Here is a 13808-nt window from a genome sequence, read left to right as displayed (position 1 = left end):
GCCCCCGCCCCTCCGCGCCGGAAGCGGCTCCGCCAACAGCGCCGCCGCGTGGCGCCGAGCGCGCCCGCCCGCCCGCAGGGCACCCAGGGAAACGTAGTCCGGCCCCCGCCGCTGTGCTAGGCGGGACGCGGGGCAGCACGGGAGCTGTAGTCCCCGCCGCCGTGCCCGCGGGGCAGCACGGGAGCAGTAGTCCCCGCCGCCGCGGCGGTTGCCGGGCGGGAGGCGCGGGCGGGATGCGGCGGAGGGGAGGTGCGCGGCGGGACGGGCGGCACGGCGGGGCTCGGGGGGCGCGACGGGGACAGAGGCGTGCAGCGGTGGGGCGGGGAGCGGCGCGGTGCCCGGGGGCATGTACGGGCCGCTGACGCCGCCTGTCCCCGCAGGTCCCGGCGACCCCGCCGCCGCTGCCGCCAGCCTGCCGCCGCTGGTGCGGGGCCCGGCGCGATGCTGGCTGCGCTGCTCCGTGCCCCGCGTGCTGTGGGCCGGCCCGCAGCCCGCCGCCGTGGTGCGGCTGCGCTGGTGGGGCGAGAGCTCGGGCGGCACCGTGCTGCAGCCCGCCGGCCGGGCCGGGCAGCCCGCGGGCCGCACCTGCGCCCGCTTCGCCGTGCGCTGCGGGCCCCGGCAGCTCGCCGCGTACCTGGCAGGTACGGACACGCCGGGACACCGCGCTGGGACCGCGCTGGGGCGGCGGGACGGGGGCTCCGGGGGTGCCGGGGCAGGGCAGGCGGGGCGTCCGGAGCGGTTTGTTCCCGGGCCGGGCGGAACGGGCTGGCCTGGGCATGGTAAGCCATTCATTCCCCTCCAGCAGTGGTAAGCCGTTCATTCCCCTTTGCCCTGCCCTAAGCATTCCTTTCCTGCGAATCCTTCTTCCAAATACTTATTCATCCTGGGAATCCTTGTTCCAAATCCCAAATACTTATTCATCATCATTTACTGCCAAGTAATAATGTCTGCATTGACCCTTCTTTACCTGCTGCCCCATTATCGTAATAGGACATAACGTTAACCTCTGGCATTTCTGTAATTTTAGCCAAAAAAGTGTGACTTGTGACTGTGACCTGAAGGTGCTCCTGATTTTTGCAGATATGGGAGTTCTTGTCCTGGAGGTTCTAACCAAGCGTGAGCACCTGCCCCTTGGCAGGGCACAGATCACGAAGCTGTCCCAGCTGTCCCCCAGCCACCCCATCAAAGGCTCCTTTGCTGTGGTGTCACCAACATCAGAGAAACTCGGAGAGCTGCAGGTAGCCTTGATGTCCTTGCTCATTATGAAATGATAATATAATATTACTATAAATTATGTGCTGTGACACTGGCATAATCAGGTGCAGGGTCAAGCTGTACATGGCACACTCTCTCTCCAAGGCATTTCTGAGCTAAGGTAAGAAATGGAAAAAAAACCAACAAATAATGGTGGTGTTGGCTTCATTTTGCTTAGAGGGATGTGGGGTAGTTGAGCTTTACGAGGAACATGTGGTCATCTCTACACTGAGAGTGAGTATTGGCAGTGGATTTAAAATTGATATTTGGTCCTTACACTTCACTGGGCTGGAATAATAGAAGATTTTGACATCTGGAATTAAGAAAGTTTTGTCTTGCAGACAGAACTGGATCTGGAAAATTGATTATGAAAGGCAGTTGACTGGATTTGAAAACATGGAACGAGAAACAAGTAGTTGTGAAAATGTAACATAGCTGTGTAATGTAAATATGGCTTTATGTAGAAAATTAGCAATTTTCCATTGCACAACAGGTGAAGTTGAATGCAGTGTTTTCTGCACTTGGATAGGAAAAGAACAAAGTGATATTTCCCCATCTTGTCTCCCAGGTGTCGCTGGTTCTAGAGCCTCTGCCAGAGCTGTATGGCACCAGCACCTGTGTTCCAGCCACGCAAGGAGGGTCAGGTGTTGCTGCTGCCCAGGGAAGCAGCAAGTGCCAGCCTCCTGCTCCATCCCAGCAGCCCGGGCACGCCCAGGGGACTGTTCAACAGGAGGAGTCTGTTGACAACAGCAAAGCCACATCTCCTAGGTACCCTTTTTTCTGTTTTCCTCATGACAAAGCTCTGGTTTATTTTGCAGTGCACGCAGAATTTTTAAATGCTGGCAGTACACTTGTGAGTTATGGGATGCTTGATCTTTTCAAACATACATTTTATATGAAATCCAGGGTATTGAGGGTTTCCAAGGTGACAGGGACAATTTCTTTTCTGATAAAAATTTGCTTCTTGGGTTGACTTAGTTCAAGTCATGCAAGACCACACAAGATGTGTCTCAAATAATCGAATCACTGAATAATTTGGGCTGGAAGGGATCTTAAGGCTCATCTCATTTCAGCCCTGCTGCCAGAACACCTTCCACTATCCCAGGTTGCTCCTGGCCGTGGACATGGATGAGGCAGCCACAGCTTCTCTGGGGAACCTGTGCCAGAGTCTCACTGTGGTCCACCAAACTTTCTCCTGATATCTTATCTAAACCTACCCTGGCAGTGAGTGGGGATCTGATCCCCCTCATCCTGTCACAACTTACTCTTGTAAAAAATATCTTTTAAAAAGCTTTTTTTTTTTTAATCTTTTACTTGCAGCTTGGGTGGGTCTCTCTGGTGGTCTCAGTGGCAGGTGAGGGATCATTAAAATAACATGTCCTGTTTCCTTTTGGAGAATTTGCAGAGTTCTGAATCCCTTTACCCACCCTCTGGACATGTCACTGAAACACAGTTTCATTTTTCCCTAGAGGAAAGGACCATTTGCTGTACCAAGAGAACTCTGAAAACATGAAGGACACCTTTCCTGCTCCTCATCCCCATGGGATTTTGCCAGATGAAGATGTGAAAATGAGCCCTGAGGGTCAGGCCCTGTCGTTCCCCACCAGCGCCGATCCCAAAGCGCTTCCCAGGGGCGGCACACGGGTGCTCTCTGTGCACAACCCAGCCACAAAGGACCTGCTCTCAGGTTTGTGTGCAGCCTGCCTCGTCTCCCACCTTTCACTGCAGATGGTATTTCCTCTGCCTGTCTGGTTTTCTGAGTATCTGTCAGGTTTTCTGAAGGGAAAGAGAGACTTCGCTCCCTCTTGCTGCACTAATCCAAAAAGGCTTTCCCAGCATTGGAGAAGGGCATGTCTCCATATGTGCTGTCTTTGGAGTTCCATATTTACAGAAAATAACAAAAATTAGACATCCTGCTCTTCCCTAAATTATCCTAATAATGCCCTTCAGCACCTGACCCTGTGTGCAGACAAATTCCTTGTGTGCAGTGGAGTGGGAGACAGATGGAGGATCCCTCTCCTCACTCCCACCTGAGCTGTTTTCTGGTGTATAAAACATATTTATTCCCCAGTGCACCAAGATCTCTTTTTAACAGCAGAAAAGAGGTTTCTTGACTGTAGCTGACACATTGATTGTGTCTCCACATGGCTTTTAGAATGCATTTGAGTGCTGAAATGTAATCCCTCTGCTTGTTTCCCAGCTCTCCTGGATCAGGGCAGTAAACTCCGTGATGCCATGGTTGTTTCTGCAATGAAGTCCAGCCCAGACATGGAGATTGAACTGAATAAAATGTCTCATTTTATAGAGAGAGACAACTTTGAAGCACCAGCAAAGTGAGTTTGGACTGGGGGAAGTGAGATTCAAGCTCCAAACCATAAATTTTGGAGCTTTATCCAAAAACTGTAGATACTGAGATTCATAGGATGTGTTTTAGAATTCATTTAGGGTGAAAGCACCACGTCATTCAAATGGGAAGTTAATTTCTACCTGTGAATAAATGCCTGAATTTGGTGAATTCATCTTAATCTTCATGTAATAAGACTTGATTTAAGTAATTGATTTTAATTTCATTTCTTACTATATTTGTAATTAGTTCTAAGTTATTTGTCAAGGAAATACACATTTTTGTAGGGAATAAGAGTAGTGCAAGACAGTGCCAGTGAAATGGCACTGTATCACAAAAAACAGTTTTTGAGAAGTTTAAGTAATTGATGACCTAAATACATGGGTTTCTCTTAGGAGAAAAGAAACTTGGATTTCTTGGCTTTCCTTTGTAAAAATATGAGTATTGCCTGTTATTCTGTGATAACCAGAAAGCAATGCCATTGTCTTTGATAGTCAGTGATGCTATTGCCACCTCAATTTCATTTCTTTCTGCAAAAACTATTTGTATTTGTGTTAAAAGTAGCTCATTTTGGACATTGCAGAAAAAAACTGATAGACCGATTAATGGATTCATCTTGAGCATGCCTTAATGTCTTTATTTTTCCTTTTTCTGCTGTCTGTGCTTCCATTGCTGTTGCCCAGGAACCCAAAAGGCTTGAAGTCCAGTTTGGTGCCCACTCCTGGAGATGCCCATCACCTTGGATCTGAAGTTTCAGATCAGCAGTTTGACCTAAACTCTGAAGAAAGAGCAATCCAGTTGCTCTTGGGCAGGTGAGTGTGATGCACTGGAGGCTTCTGCAAAATTGTCCTTGTCTGACCATTGTGAAAAGTGTCTCTTGACCCTTCAAGTTGCCCACATTTTTGGGAGTGTAACCAGTGACATGTGTGCAAGTGATGGAGGTGTTTTATAGCTCAGCTTTAGTGCATGACAACCTGGATAGCACCAACCACTTGGTGTGGAAGTGATGTCAGAAAGATTAGCCACGATCTTTCATAAAACCAAGTTACTGAATAGTTGTTGTGGCCTAAAGTGTTACATAAAGTAAGCACATAAAACAAATACCTTGTTTCTTGGGAGAGGAAACACTCTGTAAATTAAAACTAATAAGAAACTGTAGCTATTTTTAATCTTTCTCCGGTTATTAAATGGACATTTTCCTCTCATTTTGCATAGCATAAATGATGTTTCTGTGGTGTCCACATCTGCACCCTGAGCACACAGCTTCTGGGTCAGATATGGTTCAGAATTTAAGGTTCATGTTTCTTGTGCCCTACACTTATTTTTTCACTGTGGTTTATCAATGGATAGCACTGTAATGTTGCAGATCATAAAATGATTTTAAGCTCACAGCACAGAGAAAACTCTCAAGCCAAATTAACCCCAGCTTGTATCCAAAGACACTTGTATTTGCACCTACTACTCAGGTATAGCTTGGAGGTTTTTTTTAATCAAAGTAAACTGTCCTTAAGTATCACTGGTATCTTAAAGCATTCCAGAAGTTATAAAGCAGTGAAGGGTAAAAATCGGAGGTTGATATTCATAGGTATATTTAATGATAAAAATCATCAAGGTCTGGAGTCGGTTGCTCCAAGAGGTTGTGGAATCTGCAGCTTCTAAGACACCCAGAATCCATCTGGACAACTTTTTATTTGCATTTCATTCCCTTTGAGCAGGGTTTGGACTGGGTGATGTGCAGAGATCTGCTCTCACCCAGGCTGTCCCTCCCTTCCCACACACTGCTTTCCTCTGGGGACAGGGATTTGTCCCCATTTCACCCCTCAGGCTGGCTCACAGACGTGCTGTGGGAGCACAGTCTGCCCCTGCCTGGAGCCAGCATGGCCCAAATCCGGGGTAAAATTCTCTCCACATCCCTTGGGGACTGCCTGCAGAGCTTGGCACGCTGAGGTTTCTCTCTCCTGTACCCACAGTGCTGATTTCTCCCCGGGGCAGCTTTGGGACCGGACGGGCTCCCTGTGGGATTCCCTGTCCCTCGGCAGCGAGGTGTACGACAGTGAGCTGGGGGATCCCCACTACGACCAGAGTCTGCTGGAGAGGCTCTTCTACACAGCCCCTGTAAGTGGGGATCCACAGCAAAACGTGCCTTCCCTAATGTGCTGTGCAGGAAGTTTGCATGATCAGGAAAACGACAGATTTCAGTGTTTTAGAGCTGGATAAGCTATAAGTATCATGCAAATGCTTGTGAGTACCTGTGTACATTGCTTGAAATTATTTTTATTAAAAGAAGATTGTTAAGACTACAAAGTCAAGCATTGAGTTTGGAAGTTGCTGCAATTGAGCTGTCCAGGGACACTTTTTGTTTTTTAAATCCCTGAAATTTTGGTACCATTTTAATTGTTTCAATAGATGCAATGCACAAGTTGTTTTCCATTTATGTGTTGTGACCATTATGGAACTCTGTACAATGATAATTAACTTCTTTTTTGTGTGCATTATTTCTGCTTTAGAAATCTGATTCCAGTTTGAGTGATTTCCTCAGTGATGATGATGTTAAAGCCTCAAAAAAAGCATCCAAGGCAGACACTGTCAAAAAAGCAGCTCCAGTGAGTCCACAGAAGGATTTTCATGCCTTTGACCCGAATGTGACAGAAACTAAACCCAGGTAGTTACAACAGTGACTTGGTTTACCTCATCGAAACTGAATTCTCTTTTTTTTTCGTATGGAACCAGTAAAAGTGTTCAGTTTTCAAGTTTATCTTGTACAGTTCAGTAAATGTAAAGGTTTTGTGACTATTTTTATTTCCCTTTTAGCTCCAAACAATTATTTCTGATTATTTTTGTGACTAACACTGCTGTTTTTATGTCAGGTAAAATTCATATCCCCAGAGGAACCAACACAAAATCATTTGCAACTCAAGTCTTGCAAATGACACAAATGAGATTTAAAACTATGACAAAAATCCTGTTGCTGTTCCTCTGCAGCAGAGACTTGTCTATAACTGTATCCTCTCCCTGCTTTTGTACATGGCATGAAATGAAGCTTTTCTTTTTGAAGAGTTAGGATTCAGATCAGCAATGTGGAACATGCAGTTTCTGGGTTGTTTTTTTTCAGTTTTGGACCCCAGATATTGTAAGATTTTTGTTACAGAGAATTACAGAGACCACTAAATTTGTAGTAAGAATATATTTTAAATGTATACTTTAGTGAACCTTGGGCAGTTTTTAAGTATCATTCCCACCAAGCTACAATTCCCCCTCCATTCTGGTCATGTCAAGAATGTTTCTGCAGTCCTGAACCTCATTTCTGTGTCTCCAGCTGCTCTCCCACTGCTCCTCCAGAAGACCACAGAGAAATGTCTCTTCTCACATCCTTGGGTGCAGACAGGTTGGCATTGCTGCAGCAAGTACACCTGGCCAGAGTCACCATAGAAAGCCTGAGAATCCCTCCTGAGAGCATCCAGACCTCCCCCAGGAGGAAAGGTTTGCTGGGGAAGCCTCCACGGCCCATGTCTGTCCATAAGTGGTAAGGGGGGATTGTTTATTCCTGCTTGTTTGCTGTGCCTTCAGGGCAGATCTCCCTGAGCTCTCCTGTGCACTGCAGCTTCCCCAGGCTCTCCAGGCTGCTGAGGCTTCTGCTCCTCTGAGGAGATTGTATCCCAACAAATTTCCAAGCTGGGAAAGTTAGAGGTGTGACTGATTTATCCTGATGTGGGCTCACCTCAGGCTGTGCCTTTCTCAGGGTTTTGGGGAGCTGCAGATGTCCTTTGTGCCTGGCAGCACACTGGAAACAAAAGGGAGTTTATTGGAGGAGGATCTGGCACATAGATAATCTATGGAAGGAATTAATGGAATTGGTGTTTAAATTATCCTAGAAAAAAGAGTGTTGCAGTCAGCTGGGAATCTGGAACTTGCCTGCTGTGTTCAGTTTCATGACTCACGTCAGATTCTTGGTGGATTGTGGTCACCCTCCCACTTTTTTATTCACAGCACCTTCTTTGTGGAGTACCACTTTCCTGTGAGGGTCTCCAAGGATGGAAAGGGACAGGTCTCCATAGCTACAGAAGCAATTCGAGTAGCCTCAAGTAAAATCACAGATGATGGTAAGAGCATAATTTTCCCCCCTTAGATTTAGTTTTGTTGACTCCATCCCTTAGAAATTATTTAGTAGTGTTTTCCACATATTTCCTTTGCTCCTGAAAATCAGAGTATGATTAGTTGCTGTGCTGCACATGGGGGAATGATCCTCTCATGGAGAGGGAAGCCAAGTGAGTTTTAAATATTTTTTTTCTTCCAAGAGGTATTCATACTGGGATTTTCAAATTTCTTTTCCTAAGGAAAGAACAAATTAGTAAGCCCATTCTTCTTTTGAACATAAAGCCAGTATTCTTTCTGCAGTAGTGGGAGGATGATCAAGTACTTTTAGAAACATCAGAGCTACTTGCAGCCCAAATAAATAATTCCCCAGGTGTTGAAGTATGTCCTGTAGTATCTCCAATAGCTCACAAAATCTGCTGGGTCCAGGGAATCTCCAGTCCTGTGCTCAAATGAGCAGACATTAATCTTTGTACTGAGAGTCACCAGTGTTTGTGTCTCTGAGAACAATTTCTGTTTCTGTGCCCACTGAGCAGAGAATGCTGGGTGAGCAAGGTGCTCCCTGCCCAGTCTTCCCAGAAATTGGAGTGCCAGGGTGACTTTCAAATGCCTCTCCCATGTGGTCATTCATTGGCTTTGCACCTTTCTGAGTGGCACTTGAGAGATTCTAAGTTCTCCTAGAATTCTCCATTTGTGGCCAGAGAAAACATCTGTTTCTTCTGAACTTCTGTAATACAACCTTTGGAATCCAAAACTCATCCATCCTTCTGGCCTTTGCCTTGTGTGGAGTCCAGCTTTTTGGGACCTAGAAAAATAGGTTATAAAATAGAAAATAATTTGAAGAAGACTTCAAGTCAATGCACTGTAGCATTATCCTTCCTGAGAGCTGTTTATGTCATTTATTAAATATGCCTAATGAGGAAGATTCCATAGCCATCCCAGACAAGGTGGGGAAGAGCTGGGCATTCAGTTGGACATTTCCTTTGGTGTAACTTGCATTTTTGTCATCACAAGAGTATTTCCTTATCCTTTGTGAACACTGTCATTGTACTTCTTGTACTCCTTTCCAGACTGAATGCAAATTGGTTCTGTCTCTGCTTGCAGACCCTCCTGTTTTCCTGAAGCTGTGATTTTTCTTACAGCTCAGCTTTGCCTTCCTCAAGATCCCTCTTGATCTCTGTTAGTTAAAATGAGGCAGGGTTCTCCCACTGAGGAAGGACAGCTCTTACTGCATACAGAGAGGTGGTGTCACCTGAAGTCTTTATGTATTGTTATAACGTTGGTTTATATTAATTTGTTTGATAATTTATTAATTGTTTTTATTAGTTATCTATGAATTCATAATCTTAATTTTGTCCTGCTGGCCTTCTGCTGTTTGCTGGCCTTCAAAAATGAAAACCAGTTTACTTTATTGGTGTTAATAAACAATGCAGAATTAAATTATTGTGTTTGTAACAACACTCTACAGGAGAAAGTTTATTTATATCCGATAATTTTGGATATTTGTGCTCCTGTCTTCCTTGCAGTGGTGAAGTTCCAGCAGCAGTCCGTGTTCCCTGTGTGGCTGGGGGAAAGGATGATGGAGCACTGGTGGGGCTCTGACCTGGCTTTTAAAATCTACATGAGAAAAAGCACACAGAAAAAGGTATTTACTACAAATTGTTCCTTCTTTGTGTATTAAAAAGCAAAGGAATTCTTTGCATTTCCACTTCCCACAGGCACAGTGCAGACAGTCAGATATTGGGGGGGAAAATGACATTACACTGATTGCTGCTGAGGCTTCAGAGAATCACAGAACATTCTGGGGGACCCACAGCATCACGAGCCCAGCCCCTGGCCCTGCAGAGACACCCCAGCAGTCCCACCCTGTGCATCCCTGGGAGTGCTGTCCAAACACTTCTGGAGCTCTGGCAGCCTTGGGGCCAGGACCATTCACTGCTCCAAGCTTGTCACTCGTGTCACTTCATTAAAGGCTTTTCTGAGATTGAGACTGGCAAGCAAAAAAAAAAAAAAAAAGTACTTCCCTCATCTTTTAGACTGTTGCTTAAGCTGTGAAAAGCAGCTGTAACTTGTGCATTTTGGGGGGGAAAAGGTATATTTCTATCTGATAAGATGATTTGCATAGCCATCTGCCTGTGATGGAGATGGTGAGAGGGGTTAGCTCAGCTTATGTTGTTTTAATCAGCACCAAGGATATCTGCTTATCTTTTCATGGAGGAGTAAATTGCATCTCTCAGTATGGAAATTGTGCTCATTTACTAGGATTTAGGTTATTCAATTATTGCATTAATCTGGAATTGTTTACAGTGCGTTCCAGGAAAATTTGTCTTACTGTTCTAGTGAGACTTGGAATTGGAAGTAGAGGAAATTTCCTAAATCCCTGTTGGTACAACTGACAGTGGGAGTGGGAGTGGGAGCCAGAAAGCTTTTTTTCTTCCCCCAAAATTCTTTAGCTCTGATAGAAATCATGCAAAACTAACTCTTTACCTACCCTCAGGCTGTGGCCATTGGCTCAGCAGCGCTTCAGCTCCGCAGGGTGATTGAGGCTGAGCAGCTCAGTGTCAGCTGGGACGTACCTGTGGAAAAAGATGGAGAGCACACACAAGTTGGGCCCCTAAAGGTATGTGTTTTACCATCTCTGCCTTGAATTGTTGCTAATTTTGACTGCACACTCTTATTTCTAACTCCTCTTTTCTCTCTTTGTTTCATTTTACCAGTTCTCAGATACAAATGTTTGCAAGACCAGTATAAAATAACATTAACCCTTTTTTATTCTTAGCGTTTTGGGGAAATATTTTGAAACTCCTGCATGTCTAGGAATGTTGTCATTAAGCTGGGACTTGAATACAGAAACCACTCCACAGGCAAATTTTGAGTGGCACATACTCAGGGCTTGGAGCTTTGGCTCCTTCACATGTGGCAAGAGCTGAGGTCTCTCCTGCCATGGAGGTCTGGTCCTCTTTGTCCTTGTCAGTTCAGGAATTTTCTTCTCCAGACACAGTTTCTGCCAGTTTGCTCAGCTTCTGAATGAGAAGCACTAACAGTTTGAAGGATTTGACAGTTCTGAGGATAAACAGCTCTCTGTATTAGCAGGTGAAGGGTTAAGAGTGGGGTGAGGTTTAAGGTCCCTTCCAACCCAGACCATTCAATAATTCATCTGTAATTGTATGGTTTTGCACTCCGGCCTGGATTTTGTTTCTTAAAACTACGTGTAGTTTATTTTACAAGAAAAGCTGTAGCTTGCAACCACCATAATGCCTTGGGGTGAGTTCTGGAGCCAAAGGTGTGATGTGTTTTCCTGAGTTTGTGTGGCATGCCTTGTTTCTGGATGTGGCACACCTGGCCAGCTGTGCTTTGCCTTGCAGGTGTCCCTGCAGCTCGTGGCCGGCGCCGCTGCCAGGTCAGCCACAGCCGGGCACCCAGCCCCAGCTCCCCAGCTGAGAGGGGCCCAGCTGGGCCTGCAGGAGCCCCGCAGGAGGGGTGGAAGTGCAGGAATCCCTCCCTGCTCCACCAGGAGCCCCGAGGAGTACCGGGGGCCGGGAGCGGGCGGCAGGGACATCGCGCAGCCGCTGTGCCCTGTGCCAGCCCGGGATGAGGTGGCACACATCCCCCCAGCTGAGGAGCAGGGCTTGCTGCTGCACGTGCTCCTGATGGTGCCTGATGGAAAGGACTTCATGGCTGAAGGCTCTGGCCTCCCCAGTTCCTGCAATGTGTATCTGAACTGCAAACTGCTCAGCACTGAGGAGGCAATGAGATCCGCTGTCGTCTGGGGCACGAGACAGCCTGCCTTCAATTTTTCTCAGGCAAGTGACATGTTCTCCATTTCCCGCTGATGGAAGTGTGGTATTCCCCACTGACAAACACATTTCCTAGTTAAATTGCTTTTTTGGTACGTAGAAACATCTCTGCTTGGCTCTGTTGAATACACATTTGATTTTTAACTTCTGTCTCTAAAAAGTACAATTCTGTAGACTGGAATAAAGTAGATTTACCAGAATGCTCTGTACTTAGCCAATATTTTCCAGTGAATTCTGTGCTCTAATTCTGCTTTAAACCTTTCAGGTGATGCCTTTTTCATTGACCTCCAAACGCTTGGAGCGGCTGAAGAACAATGTCATGATCATTGAAGCATGGAACAAGCTGGGAAGCCCTGGCTCTGACAAATTGCTGGGATTAGTGAAACTCCCTCTGCATCAGTTTTACATCTCGTTCAAGTAAATTTGGTTTTTTCCCCATTTTTTATTGGGTTGGGAAATATCCTAGCTGAAGCTTAGAGAAAGAAGTAGGTGATGGTGTGTGGAGGTTTTGTGGGAGGGTTCTTAGTTACACTCCATAGCAAAAGGCATTTTTGCCCCACCAAGCTTCATGTAGCCCTTTCCTGCACTGAGCAGGGTGTGAGTTACACTGTCCTTGTCCAGAAGTACAGATAGAGTGTGACAAATAAAGTCACTGAGGTGCCTCAGGGTTGGTGCCTGCTTAACCTGTGGTCCTATGATGGAATAAAACTAGAAGTCAGAGTGACTACATAGGAGAATGAAGTGTGGCTTCCCATCAGTAATTTTCCAATATTGTGACTGGGTTTGCCCTAATTATGTTCTGCAGGGATCCCATAGAGATGCTGTCAGTTTGCACAGCCTGGGTGTCAAAAAGTCTCCAAAACCTTCCTATTTTAATTGTGTTCTTTGTACTTTTTGAGTTTAATCTATTGGCTTCTTGTTCAGTTAAGTAATATACCTGCTTAAAACAGTTTAAATTCTTGGAAATACTGGACAGAAGAAATTCTTCCTAATGCAAAGGATTTATTCCTTTTATTTTGGTCAGAGCTGGTGGCATGTGGAAACCAGGTGGTGCTGGAGCTGACTGGCCACTACTTTGTTAGTTATTATTGTGTCATTTGTATCATTTTTTTAGTAAGCCACTGCAGTTTATTTGTGTGTATCTTACAATCCCAGAATGGTTGGCTTGGGAGGGACCTTAAAGCCCATCCAGTGGCACTGGCACCTTCCACTCAACCGCGTTGCTCCAAGCCCCATCCAACCTGGCCTTGAATAACTTCAGTGTATGATTGCAGATTTTTAGGGTTTCTTTCTAGGTATCTTTCTAGGTATTTTTTTTGGGTATCCACTAGGTATCTTTCTAGGAGGCTGTCACTGTTCCCTCTTTTCTTCCATGCCCAAAGGTGCATAACTATAATCATAAAAGTATCATATGGCTACAGGGTGTTAATGAGAGTCTTGTTCCCATTCATCCCTTTGTTCACAGGTCTCTAGGCTGGTTGGTAGGTTTTGGGAAATTGTCCTTTGTCCTTGCTGGAAATAACTTCTTGCACCCAGCAGCTCATGGGTGAGTGAAGGTGGAATGTGAGACAAATTTCAGAGGAACAGAGATAGACTGGTTTTTATCAGCATTGAAAATCCCATCTAAAACATGTTCTGTGTGATGCTGTTCCTACTCAGATGGCTCATGCTCATGCTGGGGCTTTTTTGTTTGTTTGTCCTGCAGGGATCCCTGGGTTTCCCACCTGCTCCTGCAGGCTCAGTACCCGGTGGTGGCCGTGGATGGCCTCGTGCCCGTGGTGGACGTTTTCACGGGCAGCACTCGTGGCAGCCTGAGGGTCACCCTGGCCATGGGATCAGCTGAGCAGATTGTGGCCCTGCAGAGACTCAAATCTGAGGAGGGAATGGTGCCCCCAGTCGCACAACGTCCTCCTCACTCCCTGGACCATCTGGCTACACAACCCACACTGGTATTTACTCTTCAGTATACCCCATTCTTGCTGTTAAGGATATGTCAAAAGGGTTTTACCAGTAGGTTCATTAACAAATGAATGATCGATCCCCAGTCTCTTCTTGGAGCTGTAGCCAATTTTGTTATATTCTGCAGATTGTACACAGAATTATATTGTTTATACTCTTTTTTTTACCAGCTTGATCTCACCAGTCTTGACTTTATGCCGTTTTTATTGCCTTGCATGTCCACTGTTTCTATCTTCACAAGTCCAGTAAAAACAAAAACAGCCAGCAAAATTATAGAAAGTCCTAATTCTCACTGCCTTATTGTGGGGGTTTTGCCACTACCTTGGAGTTGGATAGCTAGGAACTTTTATGTATGTGCTTTG

General features: G+C 45.8%; 1 protein-coding gene across 1 annotated transcript in view; it reads left to right on the top strand.

Annotated features, from left to right (window-relative positions):
- C2CD3 (C2 domain containing 3 centriole elongation regulator) overlaps window positions 1-13808 on the top strand; it is a 36727-nt gene that overhangs the window by 72 nt on the left and 22847 nt on the right. The window contains 17 exon segments of the mRNA XM_058045712.1: window positions 1-146; window positions 177-249; window positions 381-641; window positions 1081-1238; window positions 1823-2022; window positions 2724-2941; window positions 3455-3587; window positions 4282-4410; window positions 5569-5713; window positions 6106-6260; window positions 6915-7121; window positions 7586-7698; window positions 9217-9335; window positions 10188-10310; window positions 11056-11493; window positions 11753-11904; window positions 13193-13436. Of these exon segments, the coding sequence (XP_057901695.1) occupies window positions 1-146; window positions 177-249; window positions 381-641; window positions 1081-1238; window positions 1823-2022; window positions 2724-2941; window positions 3455-3587; window positions 4282-4410; window positions 5569-5713; window positions 6106-6260; window positions 6915-7121; window positions 7586-7698; window positions 9217-9335; window positions 10188-10310; window positions 11056-11493; window positions 11753-11904; window positions 13193-13436 (3014 nt within the window).

This window comes from Melospiza georgiana, chromosome 2 (genome assembly GCF_028018845.1).
Source record: "Melospiza georgiana isolate bMelGeo1 chromosome 2, bMelGeo1.pri, whole genome shotgun sequence".
Classification (NCBI taxonomy): domain Eukaryota; kingdom Metazoa; phylum Chordata; class Aves; order Passeriformes; family Passerellidae; genus Melospiza; species Melospiza georgiana.
The sequence above is the reverse complement of the archived record's forward strand: the minus strand, read 5'-3'. Positions and strand labels throughout refer to the sequence as shown.